Source organism: Leptodactylus fuscus, chromosome 1, assembly GCF_031893055.1.
Source record: "Leptodactylus fuscus isolate aLepFus1 chromosome 1, aLepFus1.hap2, whole genome shotgun sequence".
NCBI lineage: Eukaryota > Metazoa > Chordata > Amphibia > Anura > Leptodactylidae > Leptodactylus > Leptodactylus fuscus.
Window position 1 is genome coordinate 104,466,115 of NC_134265.1, and position 24,950 is coordinate 104,491,064.

Genomic DNA, 24,950 nt, shown 5'->3' on the forward strand with positions numbered 1-24,950 from the left:
CTGCTAATGTGATTGCAGGGTGGGACATTGGGGTGGGTGAAACCCGACTAATTTATTAAAACTTATGCCAATTTTCTGGCATGAATTAGAATGGAAATATATGCCATTTCCTACCTGGTGTAGACTTCCATTCTGGCGTGGAGAAATCTGACATATTTTTGAAAAGGCCACAGCCTCTTCATAAATCTCCAATGTCCTGCGCCAGTCAGGCCATTTATTAATAAATTTGCCCTCACTGTGTGGGATTAAATCCAAAACGGAGCATCTTTATTGTCCTTCATCAGTGCAGAGTACCACTTTGGCAAGGTGAGAGGCCATAGATGTAGGTCTAGTACCCCTCTTAACATACAAAAAAAATGCGCATATTCTACATTTGAAAACTCCAAACTTTTCATAACCATCTTTATTTGGTAAATGCTAACACTTAAAATCTTTCCCTCCTACATGTATGAAGAGTTTTCTGGTATGTGACATTTCCTATAAATTGGTGCCTTTTTTTTTCATTTTCTTTTTCGAACGCATTCTGAGGTGTATGAAACCCCCTCCCAAACAAACGATTCCCTTTGGTAAACAAAAATAAAACAAAAAAGCCTTTATGGCTAAGGCTTCACATTGCGGAAATGCAACTTTTTTATGTTGCAGATTTAGCTGCAGTTTTTTGAGCCAAAGCCAGGAGTGGGTTGGGCAGAAGGTAGAAGTATAAGAACTTCTTATATATTTCCCATTCCTTTTGTAGCCATTCTTGGCATTGGCTCAGACAACGCAGCAAAATCTGCAACAAAAAAAAGCTGCATTTCCACAATGGGGGGCTCTAGCCTAATGTATTCTCTACTTTCCTGCATAAAATTTGAATATTTGTGCAATATTTCAGCCAACGCAGGTTGCTTCTGAGGGATACTCCATTACCGCACACGTGGAAGGACTTGTGGACAATGGTGCACTTCCTCATTCCAAGTTTGTCAAGACAATACTTAGACTTTCCAGTAAAGGAGGGCAGTGAGCAAGACCAGGAATACAGGCACACCATATCAATAAGATTACATCGGGTAACTTTTTTTTTTTTTAAATTTAACAGTTCATTTCAATTTAATTTAGATTATTTTAATTAAGATAAAATACAAAATTGTCATACTTCAATATAAGCTATGATGAAATAATTTTTCAGTGGTTAGTTCTGAGACATAAAGTTGGAGGGAAACTGTTCTCCTTGCCGCTGACATGGAGGCAATGTTAGACCTTTACACAACTTTACCAGACAGCGTTATATGTTCTTAAGCTCCCATTTCTGTTGATATTTGCTTGAGTGTTGTGAAGTTGCTTCATCATCATCATCATCATCATCATTATTATGTTTTTTACAGTCCGCTCAGCCATTTATTTTGCGTCGGACCAAGAGAGATGTGGAAAGGCAGCTCAATAAAAAGTCTGAGCATGTTCTCAAGTGTCAGCTGTCGAATAGACAGAAGACATTGTATGAAGATGTTATGCTGCAACCTGGGTAAGCAATTCTCAAAAGGACATTTGTATTTTGCAGTATTCTGTCTTGAAAAGGTATCACAAAAATATGTTTATGATCATTTAAAGTGAACCTGTTAGGGGAGCAATAATCACCTGAAAGCAGAGTATGGTAAAAGGAAGGAAGCTGGGCTCTGACATATCGGTTTGTATGATTTTACAGGAATGTAAAAAGGCAGAAAGTATTTTGACAGGACTCCTAGGAGAGAAACGGAGGGTCCTATTATACCCCGTAGACACAATGATTAACAACTTGTGCGCACACAATGATTCAAAAACAGCAGTCAGTCAACGTGTATGGGTGGGGTAATCGTAACTCTCACTGTCTCTCCCAAGGGTCCTGTCAGGAATGAATTTACTTCTTATTAGGAAATCCTGCTCTAAACACACACACAGCACAGCTTCTCCACCTCTGTCATAATCTGCTCTCAGGTTAGCACAGAAGTCACTTTAAGGATAGGTGTAAATAGCAGCATAGGCCGCAAGCATTAACATTGATGTTTTTCTGTACATTAACTTGGCTTTGCTTTTCTTTATACAGAACACAGGATTCCTTGAAGGGAGGACATTTTGTAAGTGTTCTTCATGTCCTGACACAGCTCCAGAGAATCTGTAATCATCCAGATTTGGTGGATCCTCGTTGTGGACATTCTTCCTATGCATGTGAAGCATTGCAGTATAAGACTGCATCACTTGTACTCCAAGCATTAGAATATAATCCCTGGAAGGTGAGAGATTTGGATGTTTCTTACTGTTGAGTAAAAGTCTGTCTTTTGTATGCAATTCCTGTGTAAATTCAATGCCTGGTGTTGCACCTCAGCCTCAATCACCTGATGCAACGTAATAGATGTTTGTCCACATCACAGAATTGAGAAAACTGATGGGGTAAAGAGAGTGCTTTAACAGTAATGAATAACGCGTGTAAATTTGAAACTTAACCCCTTCACGCCATAGCCAAATGATACGGCGATACTAAAATAGTTTTTGCTCTAACACCTTAACAAAAATCCAAAACAGATTTCTTGAATTCCCTATGTTCTGACTTTTTAAAAAATATTTTTATATATGTTCGATAGCATCCTGGCTGTCTTGACTACAGGTCTATTGAGATCCATAGGCTGCAATCACATCAAACATTGTAGTGCCCAGGCACTGCTGGTGATCCAGTGTCAAATTTGATCAAGAGGGTTAATCCTGCAATCGGAAAGGGCGCTGATGGTGGGCATCTCCGATGGGTTTCCTTAGTGAGGCAATCTTTAAAATGCCTACGTATGATGGTTGTCGGCAAGGGGGTTAATGTGTTTTTTTTTTTGGGGGGGGGGGGTTGCATATTTTTATATTGTAGGCACATTTAAGCGGTGTTCTGAAAATCATCATAAAATAGCAAAGTCGCTTTAAACCATTAGTGACCGATCTACAGACTTTCTATGAATAATGGGAATTATTCCCTTGCAATTGACATTCTGTGTCAGTTGTGGTGGAATAATGTGGGTTTTCACACTTAGGTGTGAATGGCCTGCTGTTTTGGAAGGAGGGGCCGCCTTAGTATAATCCTGTTAAACAAGGCCTAAGAACACCTGTCAGACAATGACAGACAGTATAATCCATTGCACTACAAAGGTCTACCCTAGGGGGACAAAAAATCTACACACACTAAAACCCTGTGAGGAATTAAAGCCTCACTTTTTCTTTATGGCTTAATTTAAAGCACTGATGTCTTACAAGTCAGACATACAGGACTTTGTGTCCAGTTAAAAAAAAAAAAAAAAGACAACCCAAAAAACGGTTTCCTCGCGGAATGGCAGAAGACGCTCATGGGCGGTCACCTTTGCAAACTCATTCAAGTGAATGGGTTTGAAAACTGACCGCCGGGTTTCCATCTCTTGTCCAGTTTCGCAGGGCAGAAGAAGGAAACCGGCTGCATCACACAAATTGGACTACGAGCGCAGGTGTGAACCCGCCCTTACTAGTTTGTAACCAATGAACAATCGTGTAGAGTTTGTTTTTTTTTAACATGTTTAACGAATTGTGTATTTTGTAAGTGAGAACACTTTTTACTTAAGTTATCTGTGATATCCCAATATTGATATCCTGTACGATGTGATATATTAACATTTTCTCCACAGAGCACAGATTTGTTCTTGTTTTCTTTACTTGGACTTGAGAATAAAATGAGCCGCTATGAAGCTCAGCAGCTTTCCAAACAGAAGGTAACAAGGAAACTGATACAGGAGATCTACAATACCCCAGATCCTGCTCCTCGACCAAAGCGAGAGAGGATTAAGCCCAGAAGGTATTGCTTGATATCCTATTACTGACTAGTTTCCTTATTTCTCTTTGTTCCTGTGCACTGATACATTTTCATATTTCACATCTCATGTTATAGGTTGTTTGAGCCCGTGCTTTATGGTCAGAAACCCGAGGGCCGACTTGTTGCTTTTCCAAGCGCACCAGGAACACGTGTGGTGACTACAACTACAACCACTGTCACCCAGCAGGGACAGGTGAAAAGATCTGTTACTACACCTGGAACACCACAGGGGACCAAAGGTAACTTTTCATTTATATCAGTGCCCAAATGAGAAAATCCTGTACTTTACTGAAACTAGGTTAAAATATTCTGCTTAGAAATCATGGTGAATAAGATCATCGAGCATTTGACATCTTTTTAATGGGATTTTGTCGGCATGAAATTACCTATTGTTTAAATCCCATTTTTATGTTTAAAGGGAGTCTGTCAGCACAAAATTGAGATACAAAACTAATCACAGCACCTTGTCAGGCTGACAGCACAGTTTACAATGATGTGTTTCTTATTCATGACTGCTGCTCTGCTCTTGTAAAAGTTGTCCAAATGAGCAGAAAAGTGAGGCAAAAAATCCTACAGACCTTATTCACTTGTATGGGAGCGTTTTCTAGGCTTGCTTTCTGTGACCTGGGCAAGAGGCCATTACACAGAGTGGGGAGTAGATGAGCTGTGAAATCCTCTTTTGTGGCAAATTCTGAGTCTTGCCTACATATTCATACTTACATACTTGCCTACGTGTTTTTGCATACTTTTTAGGATTTCTTCTTTATGCATCTTAAGATCTAGAATTTTACGAATATTGAGGTCAGACCAGTTGTTACATTTATTTTATTTTAACCACTTTGTTGTTGATTCATTCCTGTGCTTTCCTTGTGCATTCCTCATTTTTTATAGTGTAAGATTAGCGTGCATTGTACAACCATTTTTTATAGTGTAAGAATATTGGCATACATGTTGGTGGCTGATACGATTTCTATCTGCTGAAATCGCTTATTGATTGTAAAGTGGGTCTCGATATGACAGGACAGTTTTTACTTTCAAACTTTGGTTCTGGAGGAAATTTATGTTTGAGCAGCTTCTGGTTATATTTCTGTTCTGTTAGTAGGGGTGTGGGGGGTTGCATGTCAGAAATTGCTTGGCAGTAATGAGGATAGAGCTTGACTTTTGATATTCCCCTAATGGTATGGATACCAGTTAGGCTGGCACAGTGCAGAGCCAGTTTTAGGGTTTGGGGAGGGTATTCTGGCATAAGCTTGATGCAAAAAATATGCCACAACTAAATGTTAAAACATAAAAGTGTGTTTCTAAGCCTCACAATTAGGATTATGTTGTTACTGTTGATATCCCCTCTCTAAACACATATTATACACACTATTACTTGTATCTCTAGTATTTGCTGCACAATATTGCTGCAGTAGTTTTTTTCCCCATCCATTTGGCCTTCTGGAGGCAGCAACAGATCCTTATCACCTTAAAGTGCTTCCTCCGTATATCACCAGTTCACATGACTGCATTATACAATGGCTCTAATGCTGTATGATGTACTTTTATGGTGAGGTAATGAAAGTGATTGATACAGCAAGCAAAATCGGAACAGAGTTTGAAGAAAGGGTTTACACCTTGTTTTGTATGGCGTTGTGAAGACTCAGATATATATGCATCATTTATTACTGAACACAGTTTACTCCTTCTATGTAATGTAATATGCTGCATTCAATATACTCTTCTTCATTTAACTATTAATGTCATTCTCAGCAACTACTACTCAGGGTCATACAACTCATGTCACATTGGGAGCTCCTAGGCCACAGGCACCAGCAACCTTTGCAGCAGCCACTGCAGTAAGGCAACTGACTCATTCTCAAACTTCTCCGCATACAGTTCAGCAGAGTGTTCTATCTCCAAGGCTGGTGCTCAGTTCTCAGGCCAGGCTTCCAAGTAAGTTTTATAACAAAGCACTCCTCCTGTAAGAAGTACAGTTAATTTCAAAGGGAACTTATAGGGACCTGATGCAAGTTTTTTTTTTCCAACCATGTTTGCTGATCTACAAGAAATGCAAACAAAACACACTGTTAAAAGGCTATATACGTGTTTGTAGTGATTTTTTGTTATTTTTTTTCTTGGCTTTCTAAGCACAAAAGTAAGCTACTTTCTAAATAATCTTTATTTAAAAAAAAAATGTCATTGCTGTGCAGTCTGGACAGTTTTACAGAATACTGTTCTTGGCTGCTGTGGTTTGAGGGCTGACACCATAAGAAAACCCTAATAAAATAAGTTTGAAGAAACAAGTTACAACAAACTGTGATGCATGTTTGATATTGTTTACACTTAAGATTTGTATGTGTTTATATATATATATATATATATATATATTTTATTTTTTTTTATTTTTTTTATTTTTTATTTTTTTAACTTTTATGACACAAAAAACATTGTGTGTGGTGTTTTCTTTCAAATTTAAAGATCTCCAAAAGCTGTGTGAAAACTGGATAGGACATGTGCCCACATACATAACATCAGGTTAAATTTCAGTTGTTTAAAATTAGCCTCTCCTTTTGTATCTTCCTGATTTGGCATTAGACTAGTGTTCCAAACCACTTGGGACAACATGGGGGGTAAAGGTGGTCACACACACACACACACACACACACACACACACACACACACACACACACACACACACACACACACACACACACACACTATCTGACAGTTATTTCATTTCATACAGGCTGTACAAGGATATAAGAGCACAGCACAAAAATCCATTTTTCACTGGATATACGAGTTGCTTCATCATTACTAATTTTTAGTAAACATTTTTATTCTAGTTTTTTGGCTGTGTTAACACGTCTTTTGTCATAATTCCATTGTGATAGTCTACCATTCTAAAATTCAGTTGAATCGGTGTATTAAGTATTAGGCACTTGATGATTTATTTATTTATTTTTTTCACAGGTGGAGAAGTTGTTAAAATTGCTCAACTTGCTGCTGGCGCTTCCCAGGGTCGAATTGCTCAACCTGAGACACCAGTTACTTTGCAGTTCCAAGGAAATAAATTTACCCTGTCCCAGAGCCAACTTCGCCAACTTACTGCTGGCCAGCCATTACAACTGCAAGGTACTTCAAAAAGATTATAAATTATATTATAAATAGATTATAAATCCATCTATTTAGGGTGTTCAACTGGACATTAAAGGGGTATTCCCACCTCACATACTCATCAGTCTTTACTGCTGTAAAATCTTCTTTCTTCCTGGTTTCTTGCATCTTTTGGTGGGCGGGGTTTCACATGCAACCTGCTGTTTAGCTCTGCCCCCAAATTCATGTTAGCTCCGCCCACCCATATTGGACTATGAAGTACAGGCAGCAGCAACTCTATTCTGTGTTACATACAGAGACTGCCTGTCTCTGCCATAATGAACACAATTGAATTAGCTAGCCTGATAACTGGGAGAACAGAAGAAATGAAAGCAGCTCCTCTCCTCTATCTGAGAGCAGGAAGCTAGGTCACATGGTGCAGACACAGGAATAGCTAGATACACAGGCTGGCTCCCTGCACTTAGCCCCTCCTCCCTCCCCCCTGAGAGCAGCAGATACATCACTTGACTCATGAGCAGCTAGGTCAGGGCTGTGGCCACAAAGAATTGAATAAAGTAAGATAGTGGACAAACAAAGCAGTTTTGCTGAAGCAGTGTATTTAGGAAAAGTCTTACATCCACATTAACAAGCAGTATAGATAGGATCCTTGTGATGGGACAACCCCTTTAACCACATTAAAGCATTGAGAGCAGCAAAAAAATATATTCAGCACTCTGCTTCTTGTATTTTTCTTTTAAAGCATATTTTTTATTGGATCATCAAGATCTTGACAGAGATTAAAAGCTGGAAACAAAATCCATGGTGTACAGGCAGGGGAAGGAAGCCTATGCGTTTTGGAGAATACTCTCCTTAGTCATGGTTCATAACTTATCTTTAGATTAGATTTATCTTCAACATTAAAGCATTATTAGACTTAAGTGGCACTGCAGTGTGCTAAGAGCTAGTTCATACGTAGTTATTTGGTCTGGATTTTGACGCGGAATCCGGGTCAAAATCCGGGTCAAAAAAACGCCTTTCATTTCTTTTTTCCGCGAGCTACCTGCTCTATCTTGGCTCGGATTCCGTGGCGGAAACCACCGAGGTGTCCGCGTCAACACAATCCCTCCGGGCTAGGCCCATTCATTTGGGCCTAGTCCGGAGTGGAAAGCCGCGACTGTTCGAAGTCGCGGCTAGCCGCGGCAGGTGCATTTTGGTCTGGATTCTGACACGGCTTCCCGCATCAAAATCTGGACCAAATATCTACATGTGAACTAGCCCTTAGAGTTTCTCTCACAGAGCTCCAAATCTCTTACTGTTAAAAGAAATAATACATTGTTAAAACCTTTGACATTAACACATGCCATTTTTTTCTCTTAATAGTGTTTTTATTTACAATTAATTATTATTATTTTTTAATAAATATTTGCTATTGCCCCTGGCTCCAAAACATTGCCTCAAAATTGCATGTGTGAATTTGGTCTAATATTAAAGGGGTTTTCTCCATCTCCCTGTCTCAGCAATTTCCATGCTGTCTTTTCTTCTCACTTCCTGTATTCTTCAGGAAGCTGGTGGGGGAGGGCTTTGACTGTTTGATGAACAGGACACTGAAGTACCTCACTAGACATTGCCTTTACCATGAGAGATTATTTATTGTGATATCAAATAATATGCACATGTAAATGTATATTAAATTACACAGGTTTGTATAGAACACTTACCATGCTTCTACAGAGAATAGACTTAGTGTTATGTTTGCGTTTACATAGAGAAAAAACAAACATTGTCCAAGACTTTATCAGCAAACTGCAGTTAGGTGACCTGATTGTCCTGACCACAGAGTTGTATATAACTGAGCACTTAGCCTTCCAGAGAGCAGGGTCTCATATATCCTATCTCGCCTATCTCCCCAGATACAGATAGTACACCATGCCAACACTGTATAAACAGTGGGAGTAATAATCTAACTTAACAGACGAAAAAGCAGTATTGCTAAAGCAATGTATTTAGGAAAACTTTTAAATTTAAATAAAATAACCGTATAGAAAGGATCCTTGAGATGAGAATATAACTGTAATTGTTTTATTGCTCACCTTTTCCCTTCATTTACTTTTATCTGCTGTTTTAGGTAATGTTCTACAGATCGTTTCAGCTCCTGGTCAGTACTTGCGTCCTCAAGGATCTGTTGTTCTTCCATCGGTGCCACAGGGTGTAGCCAGTAATGTTATGAGGAATCAGCCCCAGGTGGGAGCTTCACAGATCAATACCGTGTCATCGGCAGGTAAGTTTATATCAGGTATACATGACCATAGATTTATTTATGGAGTGCAAGTACCGTATTTTTCGGACTATAAGACGCACCTAGGTTTTAGAGGAGGAAAATAGGGAAAAAAAATTTTGAAGCAAAAACTGGTAAAATATTTAATATATGGGAGTTGTAGTTTTGCAACAGCTGCAAGGCCACATTGACAGGTGACCCTGCAGCTGTACGGGGATGCATAGAGCGTTTTTTTTTGCGGGGCCAGAAGTACTTTTTAGTTTACCATTTTGGGGAATATCTATTGCTTAGATCACCTTTTATTGAAAAAAAAAACGGTGGTTTATGACATATGATCTTCTACATATATATATATATATATATATATATATATATATATTCTAGGGACAGGAGGTGATTTAGAACTTTTATTTATTTCATATTTTTATTATATATTTTTAAAGCTTTTTTTTTTTTTTTTTTTTTTTTTTTTTTACTATTTTATTCCCCCAAACCCCCCCCGGGGCTTGAACCTGCGGTCGCTTGATTGCAAGTTCCATAGACGGCAATACAACTGTATTGCCGTCTATGGGACATTCTGTGTATTAGTATTACGGCTGGTCATAGACCCAGCCTCAATACTAATACAGCAGTGACAGGCCTGGGAGCCTCATTAGGCTCCCGGCTGTCACCCGAACAGGTCGGCTCCTGTGATATCGCCGCGCAGGAGCCGGCCTGCAACGTCACAGGTACGGGGCCGGTGGGGACCGGCCCCGGGGGAGAAGGGGCCGCTGATACTGACCCGGCATCCGCTGTACTAGAGAGGCGGATGCCGGTGAGGGATAGACGCCGGGGCCTGAGACATCGCTGCCCTGCCCTGCATGAAGCCAGCTCCCGCTGCTGGCTTCATGTAGGGCAGAGGAGCGCAGCGATGTCGCAGGCCCCGGCACCTGTAATGGCGTCTATCACTTGCCGGCTTCCGCCTCTCTATTACAGCAGATGCCAGGCGCCACATTCGGCCTATAAGACGCACCCTTCTTTTCCCCCCAAATTTGGGGGGAAAAAAGTGCGTCTTATAGTCCGAAAAATACGGTAAATTAGTGCCTGCATATCTTTAGCATATTCTACTTGTTGGACTTTTTTGTATTAACAAACATTTTTTTTTTTTTTAATAGCTCCACTAACTGCCAAAACTGCACAAACTGCAGTGGAGTCAGTGACAAAGTCTGCTCTTGCTGCACTACCTAATACTCAGGTATGTATATTTTCATGGTAATTAAGTTGTGACTAAATGTAGCTTGACATTCTCTTATTCTTATCATGGATTGTTTAGCTGTGTCTAGGATTCTATTTCTTTCCAGTGATATTTGCCATCTCTGGGTAACAATACTGTCTGAATGGACTTGGACAGGCTTTAGTCTGCCAGATAAAAAATAAACAAATCTGAAAAAGCAAGCAAAATAGCTTGTACATGACCTTAGCATATCATACCCTTAGATGCATCTTCTCTGATATTCCGACTAGCGCTATATTTTCATTTGTTTGACATACCTGGTTGATTTGTATACTTCCACCAGTGTCTCGTTTGTTTTACTATTCCCAACAAATCAGACCCCCTTCTACCATCTAAACTTTAAAAAGTAATCTTGAAATCCACCTTTAAAGAATAGCTTACAATTTGTACTACATGACTATATGTGGCTGTTTATGTGAAAAGGGCCCACACTGTCGATATGGAGTTCTTGGTATCATTGTAACGGTTATGGTGTAACATTGTCCGAATTCTTAAAAGTCTCAACAAATTTGTAAACTTGACATATTTTTAAATAAAATTTTTGCATAAAACAAAATTGTGATTTTTTTACCCAAATATGTTTTGGACTATTTTCTCTATAATTAGTATCGACGATCTGGGCCCTTTTCACGTAAACAGCCACATATGAACCCTCATCTACTGTCCCTTCTCCCTTATGGATTGTTAGCTCTTATGGGCAGGGTGTCTTCTCCTACAGTATCAGTCTGTCTCTTTGTAAGTTTATGGTTATTTTACTGGCTTGTTCTAATCCCTTTTTAAATAAATATTACATTTCTCTTTAACAAAGGAGTCCACTGAAGACAGGCAGCGTTTGTTAAGGGAACGCCTGGATCGTATTTTCATCTGTAATGAGCGCCGTTGTGGAAGAGCTCCTGTGTATGGATCCGACTTGTTGTCACTTTTCACCCTAAGGGCTGTTAACATTCATCCTCTTACTTTGGATTCACAGTGGAGTTGGATTGGGTCTGTGAACTGTGCCGTTTCTTCCCAGTCCAGTGAGAATTCCAATGATCCTCTAAGACATTTGATCTTGAGTCCAGAACAAAAGAAAATAGCCCTAGAACCTCTAGTTAAAAGGTAAAGAGAGTCTTCTGTTTAGTTATACTATCTTCTAAGCTATGATGGCTATAAGCTGGCCATTTTTATAACCTGATGTTATTTCTTCATTATCTATGAGTAGTTTTCTATAGCTCTGTTTTATCAGGTTTGTGGGTTGGATGGGGAATACGCTTTTTTTTTTTTTTTTTGTTGAACATATATATTTCTTTCTCTTTGGTATGAACTTAAAGCTTTGATCAGTGGCATAATCTTCTTGCTTTCAGGACACTGTGTGTAGTTCCTGCTGTCGTTGTTTCTCCGCCATGTCTTACGGTTCCACATCCACCTCCTTTGTATACTCATAACATGAAGCTCCTTAGTCTTGGACTAAGGGAATATGCAGCTCCATACATGCAGGACTTGAGGGAGAAAACATCACCTCATTGTGTACAAAGTTCGGACTTGCGGCTAATTCAGTGTGATTCAGGTAAATTACAAGATACATCCTAAATTGCTTGTCTATTTATTCCCATGGGTCTAGAGCAGTATTTATGAAGAGTTGACTATAGAGTGATGAATTTGCATGACACCGGTTATTCCTCATTCTATCTGAAGTCATGTGTAACTCTCTGTCTGCGTGATGTATTTCTATATTTGGTAATACAGTAATGGTCAATTTACTAGTAAACTCTGGTAAGCTTTACTCCTATTTTTAGTTAATGCTGACACATCACTTCTCATGTTCTTGACACACGTGGGAGGTCATGTGACCTCACCAGTCAACTAGCAACTTTCATTGGGGCAAATTGTGCGCATCCTGGATATCCAGGATCTGCAGAGTTAACAAGACAAAATACATTCTTTTAAGCTTCAATTTTCCATGATGGCCATTTTCTTGGAGAAGACCACCTCTCTAGAATACCAAATTTTAATCTATTTTTTGGTTGTCGTCTCAAAAATGTTTCACTGTGTTGGGTGTATATACTTGTACTATAATAAATATATATTTTGTGTGATAAGCAGCACTTTTAAGAGCTACAGACTTCAGATTCTCTGCTGTCATAAGAGGGTGTTCTACTCTTTTTATTTTCCGATAGGAAAACCTTATGTAAATCCTCATCCTTACTCCAGGGTTATTGTTGTCCATACTTTCCCTGGCATTAATTGAGGGTAAAGTAAGTGCTTATGTTCAGTGACTGGGAAGTTGTTTTCCAGGGACCTGGATATAAGCATACACATTAGTAGTCTTTGTGAAATGTATGACCTAGGATTATATCCTAATGTATATTAAGATGTTTTATGTCAATACAGTTTAGTTAATGTATTATGAACCATTCTACAACTTTCAAGGTTGCAGTTATATGTGGGTGACCTGTACAGATGTCATCCTGCTGGAAGCTGAGAGCTTTCTACAGCTATATCCAGTCCACACAGACCACTGTGAATTTACCACATGAGAACAAATGTCTTTATTTCTGGATTTTGTAGACTGGACGTAGTTGTCTACCTGCACTCCAGTCATGACAAGCACCAAGAAAATGTCTAGTCTCTAAATGAGTGGGTATATTAATAATGTCCTGTGTTTGCATATAGGGAAACTGGAGGCTTTATCCATCCTACTTCGGAAACTAAAATCTGAGGGGCGACGAGTTCTGATTTTCTCCCAGATGTTGCTCATGCTTGACATACTTGAGGTCTTCTTGGACTTCAATTTGTTTACCTTTTTGAGAATTGATGAAAATGCCAATTCCGAGCAATGCCAGGTAGGAGCCTGCAATCTAAAGTGGTTTTCCACAGGATAGGAGATAAGATGACTGATCGTTTGGGGGTCCCAATGTTACGACTCCTGCCAATTATGATTCCTTACCACAATTTGATTGGAGCTGCTGTCACTCTTATGTTCTGCTGCTCCTCCATTTATCCCTGTGGGACTGAGAGAGATAACAGCTTTGTACACAATGTCCTAGCAGTAGTCTTATAGAGGTCGTTGAATCCGGAGTGCACATGCATGACCATCACTCCATTCAAATTGGGATACTTGGGATTCCTGTTCTTATTGTCAGAGTGGAAGGGGGGATTCTAGTGGTGAGACCTACAGAGATCAGACACTTACTCCTTATTCTTTCAATAGTAGATAAATGTTATACATGGGACAATTTAGTGTAAGTTTGCCATTTTTAACACATTGTGGCTCCTGTGATTTTCCTCATCCTTACTCCAGGGTTATTGTTGTTCATACATTCCCTGGCATTACTTGAGGAGAAATAAATTGTTCCGGTCATGGCTCTGGAAATTGTTTCCATTGGCTTTGTGATTGTGAACATACAAATATTTTGTGTGAAAAGTATATTATTTAACTTTCAGAAATAGTATATTTATTTAATGTCTGTTTATACCCTGGTAGGATTTAATGAAGAGTTTCAATAGAGACCCTCGGATTTTCTGCATGGTTCTGTCTACCCACATCCACTCGTTGGGAGTATATCATATAGAAGCAGACACAGTGATATTTTATGACAGTGATCTAAATCCTGTGATGGATGGGAAAACTCAGTCATGGTGTGATCTCATTGTCAGAGCAAAAGACATTCATGTGTATAGGTAATGTGTGTGTTTCATATAATAATATCATGATTTAATAAATGGCACATTTAAAGCTTTTTTTTTTTTTTTTAAATAAATGTTTACTCCTTGGTAGAGATGACAACTAGGTTTATGAAAGTCTGTTTCCTGCTTTAAAGTGTTATAACTGTATAGGCCATGCCTGCTACACTCTACTACAGTTTGTGTGACTGCACATGTAGTGTGAATCTGGGTAGCTGGCACATATTTTAAGCGCTTGGTGGATGCAGGGGATATCCGCTGTAATATATGACTACATGACTATGATTACACTCCTTGCAATGAGCTAGTTTGCTGCTTAAATAGTGCTGTCTGCTGCTTTGTTTCTGTCTGGTTTAAAAAAAACCTGACAGATCCAGTAGACGCCAGACAATCCTGACAGATCCAGTAGACGCCAGACAATCCTGACAGATCCAGTAGACGCCAGACAATCCTGACAGATCCAGTAGACGCCAGACAATCCTGACAGATCCAGTAGACGCCAGACAATCCTGACAGATGCAGTTGAATGGAAACCACGTTGTTAGTGTATTTTGATTTGTTGTGTTTGTATGCTACAATATACATATTTTAGTTTACCAAATTATTTTAATCTGTTTCATTTGTCTTTTTCTCAGACTGGTCAGTGCAAATTCTATTGAGGAGAAGTTGCTGAGGAATGGCACGAAAGATCTTATCAGAGAGGTGGCAGCTCAGGGTAGTGACTATTCGCTGGCATTCTTAACTCAGGTACAGATTGTGTTTTGTTTTTTTGTTTTTTCCTGCTTCCTCTTGTGTATTATTTTATAATGTTCACACATCTTTTGTTTGCTATGAAGAAAATAGATAAAACATTTCCCATGTTATATTTCCACAGCAAACAATCCAAGAGCTCTTTGAAGTTTGTTCTCCACTGGATGACACTGGGGTAAAAGCAGAAGAGTTTGTGCTACTATCCCAAGAGCCATCTCCATCTGATATAATCACCCCAAAGGTGGCAAAGCCATTTGTGGAGGTAAGAACTTCCTTATGTATGATGATGTGTTTTATATTGGAACAGAAATTAACTATAGTACAATTTCAAACAGTAGAAATCCAGGAACATTCATTTTCTATAGTGTAAACATTACTAGTGCATGATGTACGCTATACTTGCCAATTCATGTTGTTTTGCCCCTTAACCCCTTCCCGCCGATGGCATTTTTTGATTTTCGTTTTTCGTTTTTGACTCCCCTCCTTCTAAACCCCATAACTTTTTTATTTCTCCGCTCCCAGAGTCATATGAGGTCTTAATTTTTGTGGGACAATTTTTTCTTCATGATGCCACCATTATTTATTCTATATAATGTACTGGGAAGCAGGAAAAAAATTCAGAATGGGGTGGATTTGAAGAAAAAATGCATTTCTGCGACTTTCTTACGGGCTTTGGTTTTACGGCGTTCACTGTGCAGCCAAAATAACATGTCCCTATATTCTGTGTTTCGGTACGGTTCCATGGATACCAAATTTATATGGTTTTATTTACATTTTGACCCCTAAAAAAAATTCCAAAACGGTGTTAAAATTTTTTTTTTCTAAAAGTCGCCATATTCCGACGGCCGTAACTTTTTTATACATAGGTGTACGGGGATGCATAGGGCGTCTTTTTTTGCGGGGCCGGGTGTACTTTTTAGTTCTACCATTTTCGGGAAATGTTATTGCTTTGATCACTTTTTATTCAAATTTTTATCAGAATTAAAACAGTGAAAAAACGGCGGTTTGGCACTTTTGACTATTCTTCTTGCTACGGCGTTTACCGAACAGGAAAAATATTTTTATAGATTTGTAGAGCGGGCGATTTCGGACGCGGGGATACCTAACATGTATATGTTTCACAGTTTTTAACTACTTTTATATGTGTTCTAGGGAAAGGGGGGTGATTTGAACTTTTAATACTTTTTATATTTTTTTATATTTTTTTTTACTTTTTTTTTTTTTTTTTTGCATTTATTAGACCCCCTAGGGGTGTTGAACCCCAGGGGGTCTGATCACTAATGCAATGCATTACAATGCTAATGCATTGCAATGCATTGCAAAAAATCATCATCTCTTTTGCAGGCTGTATACACCAGCCTGCAAAAGAGAGAATTTGCAGACTGGCTGGGAGCCCTTAACAAGGCTCCCGGCTGTCATGGCAACGGGGGGTCGGCCCTGGAGCATGCTCCAGGAGCCGGCGATCCTTGCCAAAATGGCGGCGCCCATGCGCCGCCGGGAAGATGGCGCCTCCGGCGCCTTTGACAGCAGCGCCGGAGGGGTTAATGCCTCCGATCGGTCCGGGGACCGATCGGAGGCATTAGAGCCGGTTGTCTACTGCTTAAAGCAGTAGACACCCGGCGGCTATGACGGCCGCCCGGCTCCCGGGCGGTCGCCATAGTTACAGTCCCGACACGCGCCGTACTATTACGGCGCATGTCGGGAAGGGGTTAATGACCAGGCCAGATAGGCGCTTAATGATTAGACATTTTTTTTTAGTGGTGGTATAATGACCCTAATTTTTTTTTATATCATGAGCTACCACAAAATTTTTGCATCATTTTTTTCCCTGACACATATCAGTATTTATTTATTTACATTTTACAGGGATTTTTATTTTCTTTGTTAGCTTTGTTTGGGTTAAATGTTACAAAAATTATCAAAAAATGATGATGTTCTTCTTATGGTTACAAGGAGAAAACAGGCTCTATAGGATCAGTAGTGACTTGTAGACCCATTAGCTTACTGCATTGGGAAATCATGTGATGGCTTGGTCCTACAGAAGTGGTAGCACTGCTGTTTACTACATAGAATTGATTCATTGCTGTTACTGCAACAAGTGATACATTGTTTCTCCCTTCTCCCTGGCTGACTTGACTAAATACTGTACTTTGCCGCTTCAGACCCATGCTGTATTCATTGTATATATTATTTTTTAGGCACTGGGAAAAATTGAGTTTGGACAAGAATCAGAGATAATGGAGTGGACTGAGCAGGATGGTTCAAAGCCAAATGTTGGAGTCTTTCCTCCCTTTGAATCTGAATGTATTGAGTATAGTGAACCTTCCCAATTGAAAGAACTATCTGACCTTATGCAGCAAGTAAGTTTTATCTTGGTTATGCTTATTTTTGTTGTTAATGAGGTTTTCTGGCCCCAAACTGATTGTTTATCCACTTGAAAAAGTGAGAATTGTAGCAGCAATATTAAAGAGCGGTAGATAGGGGCTAAAGTAAAATAAAAATAAAAAAGCAATACCCCTTATCCCCATCCTCTGTTTCATCACCTGGTTTTCCCTTATTCTCTGTACCTTCACTGGTAGGAACGAAATGGTAATGTAATTGGCAATGCCTGGTACTGAACATGTGCCAGAAATGTTACGCTTTCCAGCCTAACTCCAGTTAAATTGGAAAACCATTTTAACACTACCATTGGTAACCCTTCATGCAACAATGTGAGATTAGCAGCAGTATCATTTGTATTTCTGTGTGTTGGTTTATCATTCACAGTACATAATGGTTTTATGCTACTATTATTTTATTTATGTCTTTGCTTTATTTCTAGCTGACTCCCATTGAGAAATATGCGCTGCACTACTTAGAACTATTCCATGCTCACAGTGTAGGGGAGCAACCTGGAAGTCTTGAGGTAAATGTTCTAAGAACTTAATAAAAAAAAACAAAAATGCAATGAGTATGTGTACACATATTTCACATATTTTATGTATGACCAATTATCTTGTCTGATCAGTCTGCTGTATTTATTGCATTTTTATTTATAACCTGACAGATGGGTTAAGCAACTATACAATTGACTGATGGTCTGTATTAAGGATGGGCTTTGCAATGTCCTCCATTCTTTACATTCTGGGCACAGTGCTGTGGTGTCCCATGTTATACTCTAAAATTGATTCCCTATCTTAAGGATAAGGGCATCAATGCTGTAAAAATTGATAACCGTTTGAAGTGTGTAAGCATCCGAGGGCTAACTGAATACAGAGTGCTACCTATACAATAGTGTTTTTCCTTTTATAGGAGCAATTAAATGTTGCTAGAAAAGAATGGGACTTGAACCACTTGAAGGAACTAAAAGAGAGAATGCAATGGGAAGCTGAAGAAAATGAGGAGTTACTCACCTACACACGGGAAGATGCATATAATATGGTAATGTTTGGCAAGCATAATAATACAAAAAACTTTAATGAAGTACAGCCCTACATACAACTTTAATTCAAAAAATGAAATATACATCTCAAATGAATTGCATACAGTAAATATGTACCCATGTGCAGTGTGTAAATACATTCAGCAAGTACCACCAATTAAACTTGTCCCCAATCGTGAGTCTGTAACATAAGTGTCTTATCAGTGACTGATTATGAAAACAGAAGTCATAACTTTTCCTGTCTGAATGGAGCAGTGGTCATGCACATGCCCTGCTTCACTCTCACCTCAGTGGCACTGCCAAAGAGGAGTCAAGCACAGTGATTGGTTGTTTCTTGCAGTCCCATAGAACAGAATGGTATGGAATATGCATGTGCTGATGCTGCTCCATCTAATCTATGTCTAGTATTCATTATTTAATGTAAAATCCCCTCATGTCACATTTCTGTATCAGCCATGTTTTTTTTTCTTAATGAATATATTTGTTCTCCATAGGACTTCATTTGTGATGGACCCGATGGAGAGACAGAGATAATGCCGGTGAGACACACAATTCTACATAGAAAGGGTTTTATGGTTTTATAAAAATAGAGTTTAGTAACCCTATAATGTAGAGTTTGCTATTTCCTCTCTGCCTATTCAGTATTACAAGTTCTACAATAGGACATTGAATGGAGATTTTATCTGCAAAGAATGAAAATCTCCCTTGGTCATATGATAAATACTTACACAAATGCTTCCTGTACAGAGGTCTGAACCTTTGTGATTATCACAATTAGCGAAAGTGTTTTCTATAATGATGTAGGGAAATAAACAAAGATCCAAGTTCAGTAGCTTCAGGAAGAGTTCTTGGAAATTAAAGGGGTACTCCCACGTCGCATACTTACCCGTCTTCGTTCCTCTAAAATCTTCTGTCTTCCGGCTTTGGCTCGTCATTGGTGGGCGGGGTCACATATGCAAAGCCAAGCGGCGAGATGCTGCCGGCCCTGCGTGCGCACTCATACACCAGTCTACCCTTCACAATGCAAATACAGACCCGACACCCTGCGGGTCTGTATTAGCATTGTGAAGGCTAGACTGGTGTATGAGCTTGCACGCAGGGCCGGCGGCATCTCGCCGCTTGGCTTTGCATATGTGACCGCGGAGCGGAATAACAGCATCGCTTCTGCTGCTGCTGTCTTCATTCAGGGCAGAAGCATAGCGATGTGCCTGTGCCGGCGTCTAACAGTCCCCAGCATCCGCCTATTACAGCGGATGGTGGGGAGTTAGATGCCGGCATAGGTGAAGCCAGCAACATCGCTATGCTTCTGCCCTGCATGAAGCACGCAGTGGCAGAAGCGATGCTTCATGCAGGGCAGAAGCATAGCGATGTTGCTGGCTTCACCTGTCCCCCAAAGGGTAAACTACCCCCCCCCTCCAGGCTCGCTCCCGTGCACTTAGCCCCTCCTCCCTCCCCCCTGAGAGCAGGCAGACACATCACTTGACTCAGGAGCAGCTAGGTCAGGGCTGTGGCCACAAAAAAATATAAATTTAATATAAAAAATATATAAAAATGAATAAAGTGAGATAGTGGCCAAACAAAGCAGTTTTGCTGAAGCATTGTATTTAGGAAAAGTCTTACATTCACATTTACAAGCATTATAGATAGGATCCTTGTGACGGGGCACCAGGAGCATTAAATCTTGAATTCTTTGGGGGAATGCTGACAGACCCCCCCCCCCCCCCCCTTTAACAATCTTCATTTAGGTGTATTGAACAAATATTATATGACTTTAATATTGTCCTTGTTGGATGTTAATTTTACCTAGATCTGGACACCACCCACTCCCCCTCAAGATGAGAATGACATTTATATTGATTCTGTCATGTGCCTGATGTATGATACCAACCCTATCCCAGAATCTAAGCTGCCTCCGGTTTATGTGAGGAAGGAGCGCAAAAGGCACAGAACAGATCCATCTGGTGAGTTTTATTACATTTTAGATCTTGACAAATCACATTGTTTTAGTCATGAGCACTCATTTGAACCCATATTTCCTTAAAAACACATGGTTTGCTATGTGGGCATCATTAACTATTTTTTAATTTTAATAGCTTCTGGTAGGAAGAAGAAAATGCGACATGGTGAAGCTGTTGTTCCTCCACGTTCTTTGTTTGATAGAGCTGCCCCAAACCCTCTTAAAGTGCGCAAGGAAGGCAAGGAGCAGAAGAAGAATATTCTTTTAAAGCAGCAAACGCAGTTTGCAAAACCTCTGCCAACTTTGATAAAACCAATCATGGAGACTGGGCCTGACAATCCAGAGTGGCTTATTAGTGAGGACTGGGCTTTACTGCAGGTACGTGTTACAGTAATATTTATACCACAGTAATGGTGGGCTCTAACTCTTATACAAGTGGGAAAAAACATGCTGTAAACTAACCACAGACACCATATTGTCTTTTCCATATGTTTGAGATCCCAGTGATGTGGGAGTTAAAACTGCTTTTGTTTAATATAGATGTTTATAGCTCTGCATATGTCATATCATCTGTCATTTCTCATGCATTTGATATTATACATTTACAGTAAAGCAGTAACTGCTAAGTGGGATAAAAATGCTTTATGTAGAAATCTATGCTGGACTTGTTATGGTAGTGGCATGTTAATTTGAAATCAATTAGCAGACGCATTTTTGGTATTATTAACAATAAAAGTTTCACAAAGAATATATTAGAATTAAGCTAATTAGTAAAAATGCTGAACAGTATAAAATACTTATTAGTTATGTTTGCCTCTTCCTGTATAAAGTGTGCACTTTTCCTGCAGGCAGTAAAGCAACTCTTGGAGCTCCCTCTGAATCTCTCAGTTGTGTCACCTGCCCACACACCCAACTGGGATCTAGTGAGCGATGTAGTGAACTCTTGCAGCCGTATATACCGCTCATCTAAGCAGTGCCGCAGCCGTTATGAGAATGTTATAATTCCACGAGAGGAAGGCAAAGTAAGTACATTACAGAACTGGAAACCAGAAAAAAGATGTCTTTGATGCATGTCCACAGCATCTAAAACTACTGCTCTGGTAATTTGAGGATTATTTTCCCTGGAGTAGTTCTATTAAAAACAGGAAAGGCATATTTCTTGTTCATATGGTGAATTGTTGTGTTTACAAAATTAATCAGGTTTTAATTAGTTTACAAAATATTACAGTATTGTTTCCTTCCTTTCTGTATTGCAGTTACTGTATGAGGCTAGTCCCAAGAAGAAGTCCGAAAACATATTTAAGGTATGCGTAAGTAAATGTTTCAAACTGAAGGTTGATGCCCTAACCATGTAGCATCAGGCAAACCATTCTCGCATTGTCTGGGCTTAATTTTTTAAAATTTGTATTTTTTATTTTTATTTTTTTTTTTATTTTTTTTTTTTAAAAGAATAAGCCTTTAAGGACCAGTCAGATTTATTCACAAGATGAGGGCTTATCGCACAGCCAGTTATATACAACGCGTTTTGACCTGATGAAAATGACTGCAGGAAAGAGAAGTCCCCCCATCAAACCACTGTGAGTATTGCTGTATTAAAATTGCCGTTTTATCGGCTTCTTTTGGCCATTGTATTTATGAAATAAAACGTCCGCACTTGGTGTTAAGGCTGTGGAGTCAGTAGGCCAAACCATCAACTCCTCGATTTTACCACAATTGCCATACAGAAGCAGTAAAGCTTTGCTAATTCATTAAAAAGCTAGTGGCTGAATTCCTCTGAAAGTAAATATATAACTTCACAGATCACAAGCTATGAATCAAATTAATTATATAATAATAGTAATTATATCATGTAAAATATATATATATTTTTAAATCTCCGGCCTTAGAATGAATATATATATATAATATATATATATTTTTTTAATTTAAAGCTGGAGTTGGTTACTTTTTTCCAACTAGTTTTCCGCCTCAGATTCCTCTACACTTTCTATCCCTATGCTGAAAGAGAGGATTGGAATTGGAGATCTGAGCTGAAGCTGTTTTTAGCCACATGTGAAGGTTTCTCAGAGCATAAGAAAGAGAATTCAATGCAAGTGTGAATTAAAAAAAGAAAAAATTGTAAGAGATACGATAATTTTTTTTTTTTTTATGCACAGATAAGTTCATAGACTTAAATGATATTACAATTTGTGTATGTTTTCTCTTAGATACTGCTATTTTGTATACAGCAAATACTACTATATTTCTAAAATAACTAGTAAGGCGACATTCACATGGCAGTGCTGAGCACCCAGCTGTAAAGAAAAAAAAAAAAAAGACGCCCAAGTTTATTGCACGATCTGTGAAATCGGGTTGTGAAATTACTTGTTCTATTCTTGATTGTTCACACGGTCTATTAACAACTGCATGAAAAGATGCATTAAAGTCTATAGGGCCGTGGGCTGGCTGTTAATAGAACTTCTAGCTCATGGCTGATGAATCCTGTTGTGTGAATGAGCTGTAATTCGGATGTGCAGCAGTATTCAGAAAAACCTGTCTTGTACTTACTTGCATTGTTTCCCACTATGTGACTTTTAAGGTAAATTTATCTTGGGTTGTGGTTGTCTGTTTCAGGCTGGGCATGAATCCTTTCCAGAAAAATCCCAAGCATGCATCTGTACTAGCGGAGAGGTAAATTGATCAATTAACTACTAAAGAGTCTTGTCATATATTGATTCAAAATTGTTGGTTAAAGATAGAGATTGCAGTTCATTTTTAACATAAATATGCTTTTTGTTTTTTTATCATCCATCCACAGCTCTTTTCATAATGTTATGTATGTCATCCATCCTAAAATAGTTTTAGGTGAAGGCGCCACGTAGTGAGCTGTGGGAAAGAGTTTTCCTATTGCAGTCTTTCTGTTTTCATTCTAACTATATGGAAACCTCTAGAGTTACTGTAGGTGTAATTGACATGCTACGATTTGCAAAAATGCAAGCGTTTTTCAAATCACAGCATCTCCGCTGTCAATTATTTTCTGCAATGTGGGGATTGGATTAGCTAGAATCTTATCCACTATGCAGTTACTGTAAAACAGTTCAGGATTTATACTATGTGGGACTTCAGGCTTAAAGGGATTTTCCAGCCCAAAGTCGAGATTGCAAATCATAGGGTTGGTACATCAGCCCCATCTGGAGGTGCTTCTGGGGAACTGCAGCTCCACTCCCATTACTTGACTAGGAGCGGTGTTGCACACGCTGCCTGTACACTAACAGCTTACAGTACCCAGAGGTTGCTATGGTAGTTGGTCTGCACAAGGACAGATGATCTGTATGAAAGTTAAATTTTGTACTGATTTTCTTCTTTTACACTATGGATAGTAAATATATATAATTTATATGTGTTTGTGTGTGCATGTATGTATGTATGTATATAGTTTTATTTATGCATTTTTTTTTCTCTCTAGTGGCATCAACTATGACAAGCCCATGCAACCAACTCAAGTGGCATCACTGCGTGCAGATCGTATAGCCAAAGAAAAGAAGGTGCATTTTTGAATTCTGCAGACATTTTTTGAAACTTGTTTTTTTTTTGGTTATGTCTGTGACTGTATTTAAATACTTAAAATAATCAATGTCATGTTTTAAAGGCTTTGGAACAGGTTCGTGCACAGCAACAGTCTGGTCCAATACAACAGCAGCCACAGCAAAATGGGCAAGTAGCCCAGCCAGCACCTGCACAGCCTGCACCAGTCCAGACGCCAGCTCCTGCAGTGACTCAGGCCCAAGTTGTCGTTCAGCAGCAACCTGCATCCAAAGGTCCTAACACAGGCACCGCTTCCATAACAACTCCAGCACTCCTTGTAAGATATAAATCAGTTAACTACATGACAAGATTTATGGTTTGTGGTATGACATCCATAAAACATTAGAAGTGGAGTTTTAACAGTCTTTCTTTGGATCGTTTGTAATTTGTGATTTTTTTTTTTTTTTTTTTTTGTATAGATCATTTTATTTTCTTTTGTATGGAGTATAATAGTAGATGGCACATTCAGTTTTCACTTTTTAGCCTTCTAATTTTTCAAGATTTCATATTATAAGCAGACTTTATCAGAAAATACACAAATGCCTTACTGTACACATATATAATACTGCTATAGAGTCCACCCACGTAAACAGTACCACAAAAATGTATCTGCACAAACTGTGTATGGAAAGCATTACAAACCTACAGCCCTTAGGGTCCATTCACACGGAGGAAAATGGTGAGGAGTTTGGTGTGGAATTTAAGCGCTAAAAAAAAACTCCCATTGACTTCAATGGGTTCCTTTTTTTACTAGCAGAAAAAGGGATCCATTGAAGTCTTTTTTTTTTTCAGCGCTGAAATTCCACACCAAATTCCTCTCCATTTTCCTCTGTGTGAATGGACCCTTAGTTTAATAAAAATTGAGCCAGCCAGGGTGACAGAAGGCCTGGGGATGGTGGGTAGGGGTTCTGATAACAAGGGAAAACAGCTGCATAGGCCAAATCCAACGCTGGGGCTGGGATTCTGTTACATCACCTATATGGTAGGAAACCTAATTAAACTGTAACTCACTGTTTTGAACATCATTTAATTTTTTGTGTTTATAAATTCTGTTTTAACAACTTTTTAAGGATTTTCTCATTGTTTTTCATATTAATGACACAATTCTTTACAGTGGTATAACTAGTTTGCTCTCTGTTTGAC

The 24,950-nt window shown here is 39.0% G+C and overlaps 1 protein-coding gene and 2 non-coding genes across 6 annotated transcripts in view; all 3 read left to right on the plus strand.

Annotated features, from left to right (window-relative positions):
* Nucleotides 1-24,950, plus strand: part of LOC142203620 (E1A-binding protein p400-like) — a 61,105-nt gene that overhangs the window by 24,019 nt on the left and 12,136 nt on the right. For 3 of the 4 annotated variants that reach the window (XM_075274516.1, XM_075274533.1, XM_075274541.1), the window contains exons 17-43: nucleotides 872-1,046; nucleotides 1,362-1,498; nucleotides 2,057-2,243; nucleotides 3,642-3,808; nucleotides 3,902-4,065; nucleotides 5,579-5,761; nucleotides 6,782-6,943; nucleotides 9,030-9,182; nucleotides 10,334-10,413; nucleotides 11,261-11,550; nucleotides 11,796-11,998; nucleotides 13,105-13,274; nucleotides 13,916-14,112; nucleotides 14,751-14,862; nucleotides 14,990-15,127; nucleotides 17,064-17,225; nucleotides 17,687-17,770; nucleotides 18,157-18,285; nucleotides 18,781-18,825; nucleotides 20,094-20,247; nucleotides 20,380-20,621; nucleotides 21,092-21,265; nucleotides 21,500-21,547; nucleotides 21,693-21,820; nucleotides 22,857-22,913; nucleotides 23,689-23,767; nucleotides 23,872-24,084. In XM_075274516.1, coding sequence (XP_075130617.1) covers nucleotides 872-1,046; nucleotides 1,362-1,498; nucleotides 2,057-2,243; nucleotides 3,642-3,808; nucleotides 3,902-4,065; nucleotides 5,579-5,761; nucleotides 6,782-6,943; nucleotides 9,030-9,182; nucleotides 10,334-10,413; nucleotides 11,261-11,550; nucleotides 11,796-11,998; nucleotides 13,105-13,274; nucleotides 13,916-14,112; nucleotides 14,751-14,862; nucleotides 14,990-15,127; nucleotides 17,064-17,225; nucleotides 17,687-17,770; nucleotides 18,157-18,285; nucleotides 18,781-18,825; nucleotides 20,094-20,247; nucleotides 20,380-20,621; nucleotides 21,092-21,265; nucleotides 21,500-21,547; nucleotides 21,693-21,820; nucleotides 22,857-22,913; nucleotides 23,689-23,767; nucleotides 23,872-24,084 — 4,033 coding nt within the window. The remainder of the gene's footprint in view (nucleotides 1-871; nucleotides 1,047-1,361; nucleotides 1,499-2,056; nucleotides 2,244-3,641; nucleotides 3,809-3,901; nucleotides 4,066-5,578; nucleotides 5,762-6,781; nucleotides 6,944-9,029; nucleotides 9,183-10,333; nucleotides 10,414-11,260; nucleotides 11,551-11,795; nucleotides 11,999-13,104; nucleotides 13,275-13,915; nucleotides 14,113-14,750; nucleotides 14,863-14,989; nucleotides 15,128-17,063; nucleotides 17,226-17,686; nucleotides 17,771-18,156; nucleotides 18,286-18,780; nucleotides 18,826-20,093; nucleotides 20,248-20,379; nucleotides 20,622-21,091; nucleotides 21,266-21,499; nucleotides 21,548-21,692; nucleotides 21,821-22,856; nucleotides 22,914-23,688; nucleotides 23,768-23,871; nucleotides 24,085-24,950) is intronic. The other variant, XM_075274525.1, reaches the window with a different exon arrangement.
* LOC142190987 (small nucleolar RNA SNORA49) lies at nucleotides 12,623-12,749 on the plus strand. The gene has a single exon (XR_012714608.1). It is a non-coding gene; the product is annotated as a small nucleolar RNA SNORA49 (small nucleolar RNA).
* Nucleotides 13,713-13,840, plus strand: LOC142190986 (small nucleolar RNA SNORA49). Its single transcript, XR_012714607.1, has one exon. It is a non-coding gene; the product is annotated as a small nucleolar RNA SNORA49 (small nucleolar RNA).